The sequence below is a fragment of the Chiloscyllium punctatum genome, chromosome 37, assembly GCF_047496795.1.
Source record: "Chiloscyllium punctatum isolate Juve2018m chromosome 37, sChiPun1.3, whole genome shotgun sequence".
NCBI lineage: Eukaryota > Metazoa > Chordata > Chondrichthyes > Orectolobiformes > Hemiscylliidae > Chiloscyllium > Chiloscyllium punctatum.
Window position 1 is genome coordinate 56677243 of NC_092775.1, and position 20664 is coordinate 56697906.

Sequence of the window (20664 nt, forward strand, 5' to 3'; positions counted from 1 at the left end):
CGTTATTTATCCATTTTTGATAAACCTCTTTGAAATCTCAGAGGCTGTAATGGAAAGATCAGGTGAGGCTAATACAGTAGTTATAATTTATTTGGGTTTTCAAAAGGCGTGCAGCACAGACTAATTATTGAGGTCACTAGTCTGGGAACAAACACTGGAAAGACTATAAAACATGATTGCATGTAAAAGGTACTTGGCTTGGCAAATGGTGGGAAGTGGTGTGCCCTGGGATCACTGCTGTTCATAAAGTCCAGAGTCAAAGTATCATTTCAAAACTTCGCAAGGGCACCAAATTGGAGGTTCAAATAATATAGTTCTGCATGAGCTTAGTGAAGGGGGCCTTGGTTTTAACGGTAGTTTATTTTGGTAGGAAGAATAAGGAGGCTACATGCTTGGGGAAATAAATATAGTATAGGGACAGGGATCACAGGAGCATGTCCACACGAACCGTAAAGCAGCATCTCAGCTCTGGGAGGCCATTTCTAATGGAAAAAAATCCAACAAAGCACTGGAGTCTGTTTGAAAACAAAGTTTTGCAGGAGCTCAGCAGATCTGGCAGCATCTGAGGAGCGAGTAGTAGAGTTAATATTTCAGGTCCTGACCGTTCATTGTAAGTGGGGAAACATGAGAAATGTCCTGGGTTATAAGTTTGTGAAAGAAGGAAAGGGGACTGGATAAAGAAGCAAGTCTGACAGGGTGGGAGACAGGGATGATTCAGTGACAAAACAGTTGGCACTGCAGGGCTAAATGGAGTGACGGACGGGTAAAGGAACAGCAAGGTGAATGGAGATATCGTGAATTGCAGAAATAATTGAAACCAAAACTTGAAAGCAAAAAAGATGAAAAGTATAAATCTGAAACATGTAAAGAATGAGGCAATGGAATCGGGGCAGAGATTACAGTGGGGAATTTGTGAGGGTTAATGGAATAATGAGGTGCTCTTTCCTGAGCTTACCCTGCCTTTCACTAGGACACTGCAGGAGGTGGAGGACAGAGAGGGCCGTGTGGGAGTGAGCTGGAGGATTCAGCACCAGGTTACTGGAGACTCAGTAAACAAAAAGTCACCCTTCACAATGTTGAGGAAACAGTATTTTGAGAAGTGAATATAGAATACAAAATTGAAAGTGGGAAATCACTTGTTTGATTTGACAGGAGTAATTTGTGATATTTGTCATTGAGAAGGCCAGGGCTTGCCACAGTATGTTTGAACTATTATATCTAGCAAAGAAACTGTGAGTTTACGCTTAAATAAATACTATTGTTTATTACTATTATTTAACAATTAATATTATATTAACAAAATACACTACAAACTAACAATTTACACTGTAAATCTAATCAACTACCTTGTGCTTTAACTTAACCCTGGATAGTCATATCCCTCCACACTAGATCTTGGCCTTGATCCATGTGGTGGTGACTGACTGGTTGTCTTCTCCCTGTGGTCCTAGGGGTGTTTCTCTTCTGGGTGGTTGGTCTCAAGTTGCCGTTCCTCATGATGGTGTTCGGACAATTCTTATACTGACAAGTCTTTGTGCCCTTTGGGAGGGTCTTCAATGTCTGCAAATACATTGATCAGGACTTGATCATCCTGATCAATTGGACCTAGCCAGGCAGTGACACGTTGATGGCAGGGTGGTCCTTGAGCATTAATTCCTGGAGGTGCTAGGGGCACTTAGGTCAGGCAGCTCTTTCCAAATAAGGTTGTGAGGTGTCTGGTAAATAACCCGATGTCCTGGGGCTGGCATTCAGGTCACTTCTATTCAATTTCAATTCAAGTGTGTATTGTATGGTCTGCAGCTGCTGAGTTAATTACATACTCTCTGCCTGTCGCTGCAGCCTGTCTGGATTCTGCAGCGTGTTTCTCCCCGAGTCCTGGAGCACAGTCACTTTTGGTCAAACCTTGTCTTAATTTTCCAGCATGCCTCATTTCTTGTCCATTTGTCATAAATCCATCATTTGGAGCAGCCTGTCCAGCCACAAAGGACAGGTATTCCATCTCCTGTATTTGTGCCAGTCTGTACAGTTGGCTAGGGAAGGATTGGATCGTTGAGGGCTGACTGAAGGTTGGGCGTGGGTGTTGTCGATAGATGAGCTCCTTTAGAATATGCAATGGGGAAAACGTGATTATGCCACCAAGTTGGAAGTGGCAGAAAACGCAGAGGATGATCCATTCCTGACTCTAGAAGGACAAGGAAATAGATGAAAGCAGGCAAGTGGATCAAACAGTCAAGGGCACCGGGTGCCTGGCAGTGGTTTCTGTTAACCTGTTTCCATCAGTGACTTCATGTATTTTGACGAAATCATTAACTTTTGCAGTGACCATGGGAGTGATGGAACTTGAGAATCAGGACATGTTCCCAAGTGAATTGTAATAATGTTCCGTGTCTTTGCTGTCCTTGTCCTTCCAGATTTTAGAGGTCATGGGTTAGAAGAAAATAGTACTGAGACTGAGGGTTAATGCTACAGTGAATTAGTTGAAAGGCTGGCCATGTGTTGCATTCCTCACTGTGAGGGGGTGGGGCTTCTGAGGGTGATGTTCCACCTTACTGGGGTAGCGCACTGGGAATCAAGCCCTGCTATTCCTGAAGTCACAAAATTTAATGTTAGCATGAAGAATTCCCCTATTTCACTCTCATAGACAAAGCGTGGACCAGGTTTCTGTACTTAAGCAAATTACTCATTTTTATGAGTAATTAAACTTTAGCTACAGGTAAACAATTCTGAGACATCAACATGTCACTATATTGGTTAAAACTCTAATCCCCTTATACATGTGACCTTGCACACAAACAGACACAGGCTAAAAACGCGGGTGTTATGGATGAGAGGAAACTGGGAAAGCAGTTCACTGATCCCTATACACAGAATTGCTATCCTGGCTCTTGTGCTGATCAGAACGCTGTTCCTCAGTCTTCCTCCTCTGAGTGCTTTCACTGGGTGGCAGGAGCTGACTTATTAACTAATGGTCATGGCTTGCACAATAGCTGGAAGGAAAACACATCTGGTTGTCTTCAGTATTACAATGGCTTTTACTGCAGAGAACAGAGATCTGAAGACTCATTATTTTATTCATAGTCCCAAAGTTAAGTTCCCTGTGAATCAATCACATGGTTGTTGGCAGAAAGAGGGTGTTTGTGGTCAATAACTGGTTTTGAATCAACTACTTGTTGCCAGCTGAAACTCCACTTGTACACATCCCTTGGCTCCAGGTTATTCAATAAACTACACTTGCACGTGTGGGCAAGTTAGACCGAAGTGTCTGTTTCTGTGCTGTATGAGTCTATGACTCTATAACTACTGCTTGAACAGTCAGTTGTTTAAAAATAATGTTTGCAACGACTGTTAGGTTATCTCTATTCAAAACGTGCAGCAATTCTTAGTTTTGAAACAATTAATTCCGCATATCAGTTCATGATCAGAAATACAGAAAATTAAGAAGTGAGCTTTTAGTGATGGGTTTTAATGCTGCATAAGTTGCTGTCATGATGACCTTACAAGGTCTCCCTGCTTTCCAGAACCCCTGGAACATTATGATTAAGCACCGCCAAGTTGCTCGAAGGGGCCGGAGGTCACAGATGGCAGTGAGGTAAGATTTTACTGTGTGTTTGTGTGTGTATATATACTGGCCTCAAACCTAGCCCAGGATCAGGAACCTGCATATGAGATGTGAGGTTGGAAATAAGATTCTTTAGAAATCTGTTAATTCTGGCTAGCACCAATATTAGGCCAAATTATTCTTAAATACCCACCTGGGTCCATCAGTGCCCTATAAAGGGAATCCGCTATCTTATGTGACTCCAGTCACTCAGTACATGGCTGACTTAGGGCAAATGGTGTTGGATAATAAGTGGAGAATTGCAAGTATCTCACTGTACCTTCAGCCTTTGTCTATATCTGTATCTGACCAGTTGTGTGAGACAATCTGTGTTTACAACTAGCATCATAAGACATTATGACTTTTAAGGATTTCTGATCACCAGGTTAATTGGGCAGGTCAATGTTGGGGGATTTCCTGTCCAAGAATAGAGATCAGTTGACTGAAATGATGTAGCAGCATAAAACAGGAGAAGTGAATTGGATGTCACCTTAAACTCTGTAAGAACCTCAATATGTCAGGTTCAGAATCTCAGTGTAAAAGTAAGTAGAATGGCTAACTTGGGGATTGCCTTATCCTCAGCCTGGGATGTATGCGACAGAGCCTTCTTTTTATTCCCCTCAGTGTATTGAAGAGATGCTGCTCCCCCATCACTCTTCCTGCCTCTAAGAGACTATATTGTGTTGGTACTGTGAAGCAGCAGTGCAGACTGCCGAGCCGTCATGATGCCCCAGGTGGCTTACAGGATGGGAATGGTATATACAACATTACACATTCTTCCACAGGTTAGAACTGGTTCTGAAAGGAGCTGCAGATAATCATGTGATGTCAGATAATCTGTTAAAAGGTGCTTTTGTCAAAGAGTTCAAACAGGTGAAATCTATACTCTCTGCTTTCACCAGCTTCACCAATCCAAATGTATCCATGGATTTATTGCGAACTGTCCTGCAGCCCCACATCAATGAAGAGATCCGTGCTGTTATCAATAAGTACACCAAGGTAAGCTGCCCGAGCCTAAGCATCATCGATGATTAGGTTTGGGAAAGCATGTCTGTGCTGTTCACTCTTGATTAGTAGATTAAATTCCACAGACTGGTCTCAGATTTATAGTATTTTGGTCCTGTATTCAGCTTTTTTTAAATACATCCTACAATTTCTTTGTAGTTGAACAGTGTTGAATAGTCTGCTGGCCTTGGTTTCTGTCTTATCCTGTTGAAGTTACCATAATCAGAATTGTACATCTTAACTATTAAAGGATTTCTTTCACAGCTTTAACATTTGAACTTTGTCATGGTTTATGATTACTATTAGATCAATGTTGCCTTACTGTTTGATTCTTAACTAAGTCATGGGAAATAAGCAGCCAATTGGAAGTTGGTAATGATGCTGATTGAACGAGCCAGTGCAGGGCTGATGGGCTGAATGTAACAATACTGATAGGTCCGACTCATCATTGACCCTGCACTGACCTAGTCTGTCATCGGCACCACAGCATATTGTTCTAGAAAGTTATCTCGATCACACTCAGAAAATTTGTTTGTGACTCTGCTCTTATATTGTAATTCTTACAGATATTTTTATATCACCCTGTTTAACTGTGTAATGACAGGACTGGTAGCTTAATATTCCAGGATACAAATGCGACAGGAAGGACAGAAGGGGAAGCAGTAGAGGAGGGGGAGTGGCCTTTTTGATAAGGGATAGCATCACAGCTGTGCTGAGGGAGGATATTCCTGGAAATACATCCAGGGAAGTTATTTGGGTGGAACTGAGAAATAAGGAAAGGATGGTAGTATTATAGACCCCCTAATAGTCAGAGGGAAATTGAGAAACAAATTTGTAAGGAGATCTCAGCCATCTGTAAGAATAACAGGGTAGTTATGGTAGGGGATATTAACTTTCCAAACATAGACTGGGACTGCTATAGTGTTAAAGTTTAGATGGAGGGGAATTTGTTAAATGTGTACAAGAATGTTTTCTGATTCAGTATGTGGATGTACCTACTAGAGAAGGTGCAAAACTTGACCTACTCTTGGGAAATAAGGCAGGGCAGGTGACTGAGGTGAAGTGCAGGAGCACTTTGGGGCCAGCAACTGTAATTCTATTAGTTTTAAAATAATGATGGGAAAGGATAGACCAGATCTAAAAGTTGAAGTTCTAAATTGGAGGAAGGCTAATTTTGATAGTATTAGGCAAGAACTTTCGAAAGCTGATTGGAGGTAGATGTTCGCAGGTAAAGGGACGGCTAGAAAATGGGAAGCCTTCAGGTGGGCGGCACGGTGGCACAGTGGTTAGCACTGCTGCCTCACAGTGCCAGAGACCCGGGTTCAATTCCCGCCTCAGGCGACTCTCTGTGTGGAGTTTGCACATTCTCCCTGTGTCTGCGTGGGTTTCCTCTGGGTGCTCCGGTTTCCTCCCACAGTCCAAAGATGTGCAGGTCAGGTGAATTGGCCATGCTAAATTGCCCGTAGTGTTAGGTAAGGGGTAGATGTAGATGTAGGGGTATGGGTGGGTTACGCTTCGGCGGGGCGGTGTGGACTTGTTGGGCCGAAGGGCCTGTTTCCACACTGTAAGTAATCTAATCTAATCTAAAAAAAATGAGATAACGAGAGTCCAGAGAAAGTATAATTCCTGTTAGTGTGAAAGGGAAGACTGGTAGGTATAGGGAATGCTGGATGACTAAAGAAATTGAGTGTTTGGTTGAGAAAAACAGGGAAGCAATGTAAGGTACAGACAGGATAGATCGAATGAATCCTTAGAGTATAAAGGCAGTAGGCGTATACTTAAGAGGGAAATCAGGAGGGCAAAAAGGGAACATGAGATAGCTTTGGCAAATAGTTAAGGAGAATCCAAAGGGATTTTACAAATACATTAAGGACAAAAGGGTAACTAGGGAGAGAATAGGGCCTCTCAAAGGTCAGCAAGGCAGCCTTAGTATGGAGCTGCAGGAGATGGGGGAGATACCAAGCAAGTATTTTACATCTGTGTTTACTGTGGGAAAGGACGTGGAAGATATAGAATGTAAGGAAATAGATGGTGACATATTGAACAATGTCCATATTACAGAGGAGGAAGTGCTGGATGTCTTGAAACACGTAAAAATGGATAAATCCTCAGGACCTGATAAGGTGTAGCCTAGAACTCTGGGAAGCTAGGGAAGTGATTGCTGGGCCTCTTGCTGAGATATTTGTATCATCAGTAGTCACAGGTGAGGTGCCGGAAGACTGGAGGTTGGCTAACGTGGTAAGGACAAGCCAGGGAACTATAGACCAGTGAGTCTGACCTCGGTGGTGGGCAAGTTGTTGGAGGGAATCCTGAGGGACAGAATGTCCCTGTATTTGGAAAGGCAAGGACTGATTAGGGATAGTCAACATGGCTATGTACGTGGGAAATCATGTCTGACAAACTTGATGGAGTTTTTTGAAGAAATAACAAAGAGGACTGATGAAGGCAGAGTGGTGGTTGTGATCTATATGGACTTCGATAAGGCTTTCAACAAGGTTCCCTATGGGAGACTGATTAGCAAGGTTAGATCTCACGGAATACAGGGAGAACTAGCCATTTGGATACAGAACTGGCTCAAAGGTAGAAGACGGGGGGTTAATTTTCAGACTGGAGACATGCGACCAGTGGAGTGCCACAAGGATTGGTGCTGGGTCCACTACTTTTCATCATTTATATAAATGACTTGGATGTGAGCATAAGAGGTATGGTTAGTAAGTTTGCAGATGACACCAAAATTGGAGGTGTAGTGGTTATCTCAGATTACAACAGGATCTGGACCAGATGGGCCAATGGGCTGAGAAGTGGCAGATGGAGTTTAATTCAGATAAATGCGAGGTGCTGCATTTTGGGAAAGCAAATCTTAGCAGAACTTATACACTTAATGGTAAGGTCCTCGGGAGTGTTGCTGAACATAGAGACCTTGGAGTGCAGATCCATAGCTCCTTGAAAGTGGAATCAGGTAGATAGGACAGTGAAGAAGGTGTTTAGTATGCTTTCCTTTATTGGTCAGGTCATGTTGCGGCTGTATAGGACATTGGTTAGGCCACTGTTGGAATATTGCATGCAATTCTGGTCTCCTTCCTATCTGAAGAATGATGTGAAATTTGGAAGGATTCAGAAAAGATTTAAAAGGATGTTGCCAGGGTTGGAGGATTTGAGCTATAGGGAGAGGCTGAACAGGCTGGGGCTGTTCTCCCTGGAGCGTTGGAGGCTGAGGGGTGACCTTTATAGAGGTTTATAAAATCATGAGGGGCATGGATAGGTAAATAGACAAAGTCTTTTCCCTGGGGTGGGGGAGTCAGAACTAGAGGGCATTGGTTTAGGGTGAGAGGGGAAAGATATAAAAGAGACCGAAGGGGCACCTTTTTCACGCAGAGGGTGGTGCGTATATGGAATGAGCTGCCAGAGGAAGTGGTGGAGGCTGGTACAATTGCAACATTTAAGAGGCATCTGGATGGGTATATGAATAGGAAGGGTTTGGAGGGATATGGACCGGGTGCTGGCAAATGGGACTGGATTAGGTTGGGATATTTGGTTGGCATGGACGAGTTGGACCAAAGGGGCTGTTTATGTGCTGTACATTTTTATGACTCTATAACCTCTGGAACAGGTGAGACTTAAACCTGGGCCTTCTGACTCAATGATTCCTCTTATTCTTTTAATACAAGCTAAGTCTCCCCTTTTGTACACAACCCTCTATCATCATGAAACCATTGCCGATTGTCAAAAAAAACCCCATTTGGTTTACTAATGACCCTTAAGAAAGGAAACTTCTCTCCTTACCTGGTCTGGCCTACGTGTGACTCCACACCCCAGCAAAGCATTGATTCTTAACTGCCCTCTGGGTAGTAAGGGAGTGGCAATAAATGCTGACCTGGGCAGCGATACCTATGTTATGTGAATAAATTTTTTTTAAATTGTCATTTCATTGCAGTGGTGCGGAGGCATGTCAGTAATTCCCTTCACGGTTTCAAAACCTTTCTTACTACACAATTGTAATCATGAAATCTGCTAATTGCCTTCCCTACCAAATACTAAAATGCAAAGATGCATTTATGTCTTCATGTAGTAAGACAAACCTTGCTCCTCTTGCAGTTTCCATCTTATTTCTGCAGACCTTTCTAAATGGAGCTTTTCGCATTCATGGGGTATTGTTAGCGTTTATTGCCCTGTGGAAGGTAGTAGTGAGCTGTGAGGTCCATTGAGTGATGAGAGAGGCAAACACTAGGGGAATCTTATATAAAGTTGGGAATATGGAGCTACAGTTGCAAAAGGCCATCTGGAGTACTGTGTACAGTTTTAATCCTTTTCTTTGAGAAAGGAAGGAAGGAATGATATTAGTGGCTTTTCAGAGAACATTCATTTGACTGATTTCTGGGATGAAGGGCTTCCCTTATGAGGAAGGGTTCAGCAGAGTTTGCCTGGTTGCATTGTAGCTTAGAAGAATGTGATTTTAAATGCTTGGTCATACAGAAATCAAACAATGCTAAAAAGAACTTTTACAATGTTGAAGCTTTTCACCTTGAACTCATCAGAACTGTGACTCAAGAAACTGAACATGGAAAGGAACACCCACTAATGTAACTTGAGAGAATGCTGATTGGTTAGACTTTGGTCGGCATGGAGATGCAGCAAAAACTGTTAACTATCAATCTTAACTGAAAAACTCAGACCAGTCAATTAGACTGTGCTTGATCTTGGCATGGGAATATAGCAGGAATTAGTAGTTACAACGACCCTTCCCTCAATTAGGGAAATTCCTTTTGCCTACAATGTATAGGACCTGTATTAACATATCTGGCTTCTAACATGTGCAAATCCATTACACTACAGGGCCAATTGATTATCTAAATTCTATTCCAGTGTACTTATGAACACAGTTAGGACTATTTAATGTTGTTTAATAGCAGAATCACATCTCCTGTTGGACATAGTGTTGTGAAGTTTGTAAGCATCTGCTGATTGAGCGCGATAGGCCAGTTGCGGACTCGGCCAACGCTGCCATCAAGCCAACAGACATTTTACCCATCACATGAGTAATGTGATGAAGGTTTTATAGAGCCAATGAGGTGCCAGGAAGTGGGCCATACCTCCCAAAGACTGGTGGACTGTATCAAACAGCATGTTTCTTTGACCATTTGCAGTGAGCAACACCAGACATGATGTGCTCCATTATGCACCGAGTTGTAAATTGAGCTAAATGCTGTGCAGTCATCATTGAACATTCCCACTTTGACAGTATGATGGAGGGAAGTTCAGTGATCAAACAGCTTATGATAGTTGGGCCTAGCTCCTTCATTGATGTGCTGGGATTGGGATGACTGAGCCCTGTAATGCACCACGCCAGACCCCCCTCAAAATATTTTAAGAAGGTAGCCAGACCCTAACTTTTTCTTTCCTTAAAGGTAGATGTGAATTGGGTAAACCAAGAGTGATGCAGCTGGTCAAACCACTCAGCTTTAAGCAAAAAAGAATTTATTTAAACACGAGCATTGGAGCTAATAGAATTATGGTTACTGACCCCAAAGTACTCCCATAGCGACACCTCAGTCACCTGTCCTGCCTTATTCCCCAAGTGTAGGTTAACGTTTGCACCTTCCTTGGTAGGTACATCCACATACTGAATCAGAAAATTTTCTCGTACATGCTTAACAAATTGCTTTCCATCTAAATCCTTAACGCAATTGCAGTCCCAGTCCATGTTTGGAAAGTTAAAATCCCTACTATTACCATCTTATTATTCAGACAGATAACTGAGATCGCTTTATGGATTTGTTTCTCAATTTCCGGCTAACTGTTGGAGTGGGGGGGGTCTATAATATCTCAATAAAGTAATCATCCCTTTCTGATTTCTCAGTTCTATCTAAATAACTTCCTTAGATGTATTCCCAGGAACAATCTACCAAAATACAGCCATTTTAAGATAGTGTTGGTAAAGGATAGACTGCATCTAAAAGTTAAAGATCCAAATTAGAGCAAGACCAATTCTGATGGCATTGGGCAAGAACTTTCAAAAGTTGATTGGGGGCAGATGTTTGCAGGTAAAGGGATGGCTGGAAAATTGGAAGGCTTCAAAAATGAGATAACGAGAGTCCAAAGACAGTATGTTCTGGTTAGGGTGAAAGGCAAGGCTGGTAAGTGTAGGAAATGCTAGATGATTGGAGAAATTGAGATTTTAGTTAAGAAAAAGAAGGAAGCATATGAATAGACTGCAGGGATTAAGTGAATCCTTAGAGTATAAAGGCAGTAGAGGGAAATCAGGAGGGCAAAAAGGGGACATGAGATAGCTTTGGCAAATAGGATTAAGGAGAATCCGAAGAGTTCATTAAGGACAAGAGGGATAACTAGGGAGAGAATAGGGCCCCTCAAAGATCAGCAAGGCAGCCTATGTGTGGAACTATAAGAGATGGGAGAGATACTAAACGAGTACTTTGCATCTTCCATTTTACTGTGGAGAATGGCATGGAAGATATGGAATGTGGGGGAATAGATGGTGACATCTTGAAAAATGTCCGTATTACAGAGTAGGTGGTGATGGATGTTTTAAAATGCATAATGGTGGATAAATCCCCATGACCTGATCAAGTGTACCCTGGAACTCTGGGAAGCTAGGGAAGTAATTGCTGGATACCTTGCTGAGATATTTGTATCATTGATAGTCGCAGATGAGGTGCCAGCCAACCTCCAGTCTTCTAACGTGGTGCCACTGTTTAAGAAAGGTGGTAGGAAAAGCCAGGGAACTATAGACCAGTGAGCCTGATGGGTGGTGGGCAAGTTGTTGGAGGGAATCCTGAGGGACAGGGTTTACATTTATTTGGAAAGACAAGGACTGATTCGGGATAGTTGGCTTGGCTTTGTGCATGGGAAATCATGTCTCACGAATTTGATTGAGTTTTTTGAACAAGTAACAAAGATTGTTGAGGGCAGAGTAGTGGACGTGATCGATATGGATTTCAATAAGGTGGTCGACAAGGTTCCTCGTGGTAGACTGGTTGGTGATTAGATCACGTGGAATACAGGGAGAGCTAACCATTTGGATGCAGAACTGGCTCAAAGGTAGAAGACAGAGAGTGGTGGTGGAGGGTTGCTTTTCAGACTGGAGGCCTGTGACCAGTGGAGTGCCACAAGGATTGGTACTGTGTCCATTGCTTTTAATCATTTATATAAATGATTTGGATGTGAACATAGGAGGTATAGTTAGTAAGTTTACAGATGACACCAAAATAGGAGTTGTAGTGGACAGCGAAGAAGATTACCTCCGATTACAACAGGATCTTGATCAGATGGGCTAATCAGATAATTACGAGGTGCTGCATTTTGGAAAGGCAAATCAGGGCAGGACCTATTCACTTAATGGTAAGGTCCTGGGGAGGATTGCTGAATGAAGAGACCTTGAAGTGTTGGTTCATAGCTTCTTGAAAGTGGAGTCGCAGGTAGATAGGATAGTGAAGAAGGCGTTTGGTATGCTTTCCTTTATTGGTCAGAGCATTGAGTATAGGAGTTGGGAGGTCATGTTGTGGCTGTACAGGACCTTGCTTAGGCCACTTTTGGAATGATGTATGCAACTCTAGTCACCCTCCTATTGGAAGGAAGTTGTGAAACGAAAGGGTTCAGAAAAGATTTATAAAGATGTTGCCAGGGTTGGAGGGTTTGAGCTGTCGGGAGAGGCTGAACAGGCTGGGGCTGTTTTTCCCTGGAGTATCGGAGGTTGAAGGGTGACCTTATAGAAGCTTATTAAATCATGAGGGGCATGGATAGGGTAAATAGACAAATTCTTTTCCCTGGGATGGGGGAGTCCAGAATTAGAGGACATAGGTTTAGGGTGAGAGGGGAAAGATATAAAAGATAACTTATGGGCAATGTTTTCATGCAGAGGGTGGTGTGTGTATGGAATGAGCTGCCAGAGAAAATGGAGGCTGGTACAATTGCAACATTTAAAAGGCATCTGGATGGGTATATGAATAGGAAGGGTTTGGAGGGATATGGGCCAAGTGCTGGCAAATGGGACTAGATTAGGTTGGGATATCTGGTTGGCTTGGACGAGTTGGACCGAGAGGTCTGTTTCCATGCTGCATATTTCCAGGACTGTATGTAAACTTAATCGACTTGATACAGCAACTTAACTAAGGCCAGTAAACTTCTGTAAACACACCCTATGACAGAAAGGTAAATTGTAACTCAGACTCCTGCAGGCAGGAGGAACAACATCCAAAGAGATTATAGGGCGAAAGTCAGTCAGGAATAATTTCCTGGACTCCAGCATCTTGATTACCATAGGTAACCCAAATTTGAGAAAAACTGAACTGGGAGAACTGGCCACTCCCCTCGCACTGTTCAACTAGGCTCTTTCTTAGAACCCTTGACATCTCTGTTTCTATGACTACTCTTTCTTAAAAAAACCCCAAGGACCAAGTAACCTTGTTAAAGTGACAGCAGCGTCACAAGCTCTCAGTAACTGACTTGGTGCTACGTATATGCAAATCAGTAGAATGGTTTTCCCGATTCCAATTTTTAAAATCAGTTTTGTGATGGCTGCTTGGTACCAAGTTGAATGTTGCCTTTGGAAAGGGCAGTCACTCTCACTACTTTATGGATTAAATTCTTTATTCATTTTTGGTCCAAAGCAGAAATGTTGTCAGCAATCAAATGTCCTTGGTGGAACCCAAACTGAGCAGGTTCTTGCTGAGTAAGTGGTGGTTGATAGTTGGACCTCAAGTTGGACCTCAAGAAAGAGACTTTGTGGAGTGCCTCTGAGATGGATTCTTAGAACAGCTGTGCTGGAGCCGACCAGGGAGAAGGCAATTCTGGATCTGGTATTGTGCAACAAACCAGAATTGATCAGGGACCTCGAAGTGAAGGAGCCATTGGAAAGTAGTGACCATAATACAATAAGCTTCAATCTGCAATTTGAGAGGGAGAGGGTACAATCGGAAGTGACAATATTTCTGTTGAATAAAGGGAGCTATGGAGCTATGAGAGAGGAGCTGGCCAAAGTTCAATGGTGCAATAGCTCAGCAGGGATGACAGTGGAGGAACAATGGCAGATATTTCTGTATATAATGCAGAAGATGCAGGATCAATTCATTCCAAAAAGGAAGAAAGATCCTAGGAGGAGGCATGGGTGGCCATGGCTGATGAGGGAAGTTAAGAAACATATAAAGTTAAAAGAGAAAAAGTATAACATAGCAAAGATAAGTGGGAAAACGGAGGACTGGGAAGCTTTTAAAGAACAACAGAGGATTACTAAGAAGGAAATACGCAGAGAAAAAAATGAGGTACGAAGGTAAACTGGCCAAAAATATAAAGGAGGATAGTAAAAGCTTTTTTAGCTATGTGAAATGCAAAAAAATGGTGAAGACTAAAATTGGGCCCTTGAAGACAGAAACAGGGGAATATATTACAGGGAACAAAGAAATGGCAGAAGAATTGAATTGGTACTTCAGATCTGTGTTCACTGGGAAAGACACAAGCAATCTCCCTGAGGTAACAGTGGCTGAAGGACCTGAACTGAAGGGAATTTATATTTGTCAGGAATTGGTGTTGGAGAGACTGTTAAGTCTGAAGGTTGATAAGTCCCCGGGGCCTGATGGTCTACATCCCAGGGTACTGAAAGGGGTGGCTCGAGAAATCTTGGATGCGTTGGTGATTATTTTCCAGAGTTTGATAGATAGGGATCAGTTCCTGCGGATTGGAGGGTGGCTAATGTTGTACCACTTTTTAAGAAAAATGGGAGAGAGAAAGCAGGAAATTATAGACCAGTCTGACCTCAGTGGTGGGAAAGATGCTGGAGTCTATTGTAAAGGATGAAATTACGACACATCTGGATAGTAGTAACAGGATAGGTCAGAATCAGCATGGATTTATGAAGGGGTAATCATGCTTGACTAATCTTTGAAGATGGGCGAGGGAGATCCAGTAGATGTAGTGTACCTGGACTTTCAGAAAGCTTTTGATAAAGTCCCACATAGGAGGTTAGTGAGCAAAATTAGGGCGCATGGTATTGGGGGCAAAGTATTAACTTGGATTGAAAGTTGGTTGGCTGACAGGAAACAAAGAGTAGTGATAAACGGCTCCATTTCGGAATGGCAGGCAGTGACCAGTGGGGTACCGCAGGGATCAGTACTGGGACCGCAGCTTTTTACAATATATGTTAATGATATAGAAGATGATATTAGTAATAACATTAGCAAATTTGCTGATGATACTAAGCTGGGTGGCAGGGTAAAATGTGATGAGGATGTTAGGAGATTACAGGGTGACCTGGATAAGTTAGGTGAGTGGTCAGATGCATGGCAGATGCAGTTTAGTGTGGATAAATGTATGGTTATCCACTTTGGTGGCAAGAACAGGAAGGCAGATTACTATCTAAATGGAATCAATTTAGGTAAAGGGGCAGTACAAAGAGATCTGGGTGTTCTTGCACACCAGTCAATGAAGGTAAGCATGCAGGTACAGCAGGTAGTGAAGAAGGCTAATAGCATGCTGGCCTTCATAACAAGAGGGAGTGAGTATAGAAGCAACGAGGTTCTTCTGCAGCTGTACAGGGCCCTGGTGAGACCACACCTCGAGTACTGTGTGCAGTTCTGGTCTCCAAATTTGAGGAAAGACATTCTGGCTATTGAGGGAGTGCAGCGTAGGTTCACGAGGTCAATTCCTGGAATGGCGGGATTACCTTACGCTGAAAGATTGGAGTGACTGGGCCAGTATACCCTTGAGTTTAGAAGACTGAGAGGGGATCTGATTGAGACATAAAAGATTATTAAAGGATTGGACACTCTAGAGGCAGGAAACACGTTTCTGCTGACGGGTGAGTGCCGAACCAGAGGACACTGCTTAAAAATACGGGGTAGACCATTTAGGACAGAGATGAGGAGAAACCTCTTCACCCAAAGAGTGGTGGCTGTGCGGAATGCTCTGCCCCAGAGGGCAGTGGAGGCCCAGCCTCTGGATTCATTTAAGAAAGAGTTGGATAGAGCTTTCAAGGATAGTGGAATCAAGGGTTATGGAGGTAAGGCAGGAACAGGATACTGATTAAGGATGATCAGCCATGATCATATTGAATGGTGGTGCAGGCTCGAAGGGCAGAATGGCCTACTCCTGCACCTGTTGTCTATTGTTCTGTAAGATACTTTTGATCACTTTGATGATCAAGGGTTGACTGATGAGATGAAGTAAGGGACCACACAATTTTCCTTTTTGATCTATAAACTGGAATGAAAGTTTGGCTGTTGCAGAACTGAGCTACCAGGATAATGTTCTACTTGGACAAGTCAAGTTTTTGCGAGCCCTGGGATTGGTTAAATTGTAGTTTACTGCAGATTTGTAATTGCAGAGCAAAGAAAATGACAGAAAAGCCAAACAAAACTTAAATAATTCAGACAAGAGAAAACCCAATTCATTGGGTCACCTATCAAAATGAAGAATGTTATTGCTTTACCGATGACACACGTCATTATTCAAAACCAAAAGGTACTGAGAATTTAACCTACTCTTGTGATATGGGCACTCAATCTACAGAATCTTCTGTTTATTCTGACTGTCTTTACTTGCCCACCTATAATACTTATTTCAAACCATCCGACTTTTGCATTTCTTAATTGTGAATGTGTGTGTTTATTTGAGGTTTTAAAGGACTGTAAATCAGCTGTATCTTTAGATTAGGAATCTTTTCCATGTCATTCATGCTTACAGTAAATAGTTATTTTCTGTAAGTGATGACACTTGTGAATTGGTTTTGTTTTCCACAGCAGTCAGTAAGGCAAATTGGTCATCTCAGTTGTCTAATTGGGATTTATATTTTGTGATAGTTGTGGGACAGTGGATGCTTTCTTAGTAATTAAGTTGTGACTGTGTTAATTGCCTGGATCAAATTTGTCCTTTTTTTGTGGAAAGGTCAATCTGGGCAATGTTCCACATTTAGTTCAGTGTCAGTATTGTATTTGCACTGGAACAGCTTAGCCAGGAGTGTAACTGCTTATGGAATACAGACCTTCAGTATTGCATTCAGGGTGTTGGTGGGCTCATTATCTCGTGTATTCAGCTGTTTCGTACTGGCTGTTCATGAAATGCTTTTTTACAGTTCTGATCATGGCCAGCTTTCCACCATGCCCCTCTATTTGCTAGATTCTATGCTCTCTATGAGCCTGATACATATCTATTGTGCCAAGCTTGAGTGTACAAAACACTTACTTTAAGCTTAATCTTTAACCTGTCCTTTTGTTCTGACATTGTCTTTCTGACGTTATTTAAATTCAAATGTTTCTTCAAATGTCACGAGTGTTATTTAAATTTAGTTATTCTTGCATTCCTAAACTTGGCTTAGTGAGTTAATTTGTACATGGTCTATGCCAGCTCTCTCCCAGGGTTAGTGCATGAAGAGTGATTTGTGTGTTCAGTAGTTTGACGCGCTGTTTTTTATAGGTACACAATACCCTCTGAGTCTGCTTGCTTGTTTTGCTGTTGTTCCTGACTGAATCTGTGTACAGTTTTTCCAGAAGGCTGCGTGGAATGTGAAGGAAAACATTGGAGAAGATGTGGACCCTGAGCAACTGGTGCAGGAGACCTGTAAAAACTGCCTGGAACAGGTGGGAAAATGACAGGAATATCTTGGTCCACATAACAACACACCTTGTGTTTCTGTTCATTGTGATTTGCATTGCAGGGACTAGCTTGGTTATACCTAGACCTTTGCATCGTTTAGAGTTAGATGTAAGTAATTCTATCAGAAATAAAAAGAATGCAGTGGTTTAAAAAAAAAATCAAATAAATGGCTCTGAATCCTTTCCATGTTAAGGCGTAGATGTTTTTAAACTATTCTGACATATAGAGACACACCCCACATACAGGGTCAGATTCACATTTACAATTCTGTGTGATTGAAGAGTCACCTGTGGGTGGAGGCGATTGACTGGATGAGTCTAGATGGATTCTGAAGTTTTTACTCCAGCATTGCTTCTCTTATGCATCTTTCCCTAGTGTAGATCCACATGTTATGAAAGGGTTACCTTGTGTAAATCCACACGTTATGAAAGGATTACCTTGTAGTGTAGATTCACATGGTTATGGTAAAGAATTATCTTGGGTGTCCTCCCATACAGCTTATCAAGACTTTCACTTGATGCTTGAGGGGTTGACATTTAAAACCATTGTATACTCACTGGTGAAATGAGACATGTATGTCTCACTGCTGAGAGATCTGTGGTAGCTCTCGAACAAAGAGTCTGTAGCCTCTGCTGTCCTCTTGGTTTTCATCTCTCTTAAAATGAAACTATTGTTTCTAACCTTCAGATAAAATCTTAGATAATGGGCAAAAGCTAGGAGTTGGAATTTATGATCTAGCCACTTTGTCATATCAATTAGTGAAGATTGTTAATTGTAATGTCTGTGGAACTTTGATGAGCCCTGAGACGAAAATAAAAGGCATTGGATAGAGGCGTGATTGAAGAACTTGAGTGGATGCACAGAGAGGATAAGCCAAGTAATGATAATGTCAGATATTATCATTATATGTTTACTTGGAGAATTACTCTGGCAACAGGGGGTTCTTTGCTTTTTGTGTGAATTGAATTGAGCCAGTACCTCACTATCTTCTTACGACCCGTTCAACTGCAGGCTAAAATGATGTATTCAGATGGAGGGAAGATGATTACCAAACCTGGTGGAGAGCTTGCTGCTATAAAGGTAGGCATTGGTTTAAATTTTGAGCACAGATTAATTAAATACAACTAACACCATGCTATGCGAAATGCCAGACCAGTGGGGAAGTCGCAGTGCTGTTGATTTCTGTTTGGAATAATTGCTTGTCCATTGATAGGTGACAGAGAGCCAGTTATCCAGATCCTGCTAAAACAGGGTTCATCGATTTCACCCAGTACAGTTGGCTTCAGGGTTGCAGGTTGAACCAAGTACTTGATGACTGACTATTCCTGTTTTAATTGAAGTGTGAGATTCTTTTCATTCTATCAACCTTGGGCAGTTTTCAGCAATGCAGCTTTATTTTGCTTCCAAGACTGTAGTTTTGAAACTGGGTGCATTATTCAGCCTCAACAGAGACCTAATCATTATGATATTGAACAGTGACAGTAAGATTGGTGGAGTAGCAGATAGTGAAGGGGACTGTCAGAGAATTCGGCAGAATATGGATAGATTGGAGAGTTGGGCAGAGAAATGGCAGATGGAGTTCAATCTGGACAAATGTGAGGTGATGCATTTTGGAAGATCCAATTCTACAGCGAACTGTACAGTAAATGGCGAAAATTGATATACAGAGAGATCTGGGTGTTCAGGTGCATTGTTCCCTGAAGATGGCAACACAGGTCAGGAGAGTGGTCAAGAAGACATAAGGCATGCTTTCCTTCATCGGACAGGGTATTGAGTACAAGAGTTGGAGGTTATGTTACATTTGTATAAGACTTTGGTTCAGCCACATTTGGAATACTGCATACATTTCTGGTCACCACCTTACCAAAAGGATGTGGATGCTTTGGAGAGGAGGAGGAGGAGGTTCACCAGGATGTTACCTGGTATGGAGGGAGCTAGCTATGAGGAGAAGTTGAGTAGATTAGGATTATTTTCACTGGAAAGGAGGAGGTTGAGGGGGTACCTGATTGAGGTCCACAAAACCATGAGGTGTGTGGACAAGGTGGATAGCAAGAAGCTTTTTCCCAGAATGGAGGACTCAATTACCAGGGGTCACGAGTTCAAAGTGAGAGGGGAAATGTTTAGGGGAGATATACGGGGAAAGTTCTTCACACAGAGGGTGGTGGGGGCCTGGGATGTGTTGCCAGGGAAAGTGGTAGGGGTGGGAATGATAGCATCATTTAAGATGTATCTAGGCAGATCTATGAATTGGCAGGGAGCAAAGGGATACAGATCCTTGGAAAATAGGCGACAGGTTTAGATAGAGGATCAGGATCGGCGCAGGCTTGGAGACCCAAATGGGCTGTTCCTGTGCTGTAATGTTCTTTGTTCTAATTTTCAAAGCAGGATGCATCTATCAACTTGTTCACAATCATAAAGCAACAATAGCACACTGAAGCTGTAGTAGACCATTCAATCCCTTGATCCTACTCCCTCATTTTAGTTCACTCCCAAGTCACATTCCTGCAATATCCCCATACCCCTTAGTGGTGTCATTAAAAACTAGAAATCTTTCGGTCTATCTTGAGCTTAATAATTGACCTTCTGCAACCCTCTGGGGTGGGGTCTTTCAGAGATGCACTGCCCTTTGATTGAGGAAATTGCTTCTCATCTCAGTCTGAAAAGTTTTGCCTTTTATTATGAGACTGTCTCCCTTGATTCCAGCACCCATAGCCACAAAAGATGACCTTTCTGCCTCTGCCCTGTCTAGCCTTTAAGAATTTTGTAAGCTTCTGTGAAATCATTACTTCTTCCAAACTGTAGAGAATATTGTCCTGGTCTTCGATGTCTCTTGTCCCAGAACAGTTCCATCATCCCAGGATTCAGTGTGGTGCCTTCCCTCTGTGTAAAATACATCCTGCTGTCGTGCCTCACTAGGGAAGCACGTTGGAAAGCAGATACCAGTGTTCCTGGAGTTGTCCCAAAGATAAAGAATTTTAAAAGTATGTAGAATTCCCAGTTTGCCTGTCCTTTGGATCCAAAACACCAAACAGGGAGCAGGTTTCTGTACTGAAGCACAAGGCAACCTTGGACATTTGCAACTGTCTATTCTTTACTCTGGCTACCTGTTTTGCTTTCACACCATCACTTTTTTTTTCTCCATTTTGAATTTGAAGGTGACAAACTACAAAGTATAGTTTGACAGATTAGCTCTGTTACCATCCAGTATTGCTGTCTGCCTAATATTTGCAGCCCATTTGTCTTCAAAATTGGTTTTTGTGAGAAGCAGTAAGTTATTAAATTCCTTTCAGAGAACAATCTCGCAAAGAACCTCCTAGATGGGTTTCAGCTTCTAATGCTCATAATTGTGCACTTGAACAGTATTTCATTGCCCATGAAGTATTTCTGATGTGCTGAGATTAAGAGGGTGGTGTTTTGTCATTTCTCCTTCTCATTCAGCTGGACAGCAACCCAGTATAATA

General features: G+C 42.3%; 1 protein-coding gene across 1 annotated transcript in view; it reads left to right on the forward strand.

Annotated features, from left to right (window-relative positions):
- LOC140463133 (deoxynucleotidyltransferase terminal-interacting protein 1) overlaps positions 1-20664 on the forward strand; it is a 68519-nt gene that overhangs the window by 4587 nt on the left and 43268 nt on the right. Inside the window, exons 2-5 of the mRNA XM_072556878.1 lie at positions 3519-3589; positions 4501-4597; positions 17089-17187; positions 18215-18283. Coding sequence (XP_072412979.1) covers positions 3519-3589; positions 4501-4597; positions 17089-17187; positions 18215-18283 — 336 coding nt within the window. The remainder of the gene's footprint in view (positions 1-3518; positions 3590-4500; positions 4598-17088; positions 17188-18214; positions 18284-20664) is intronic.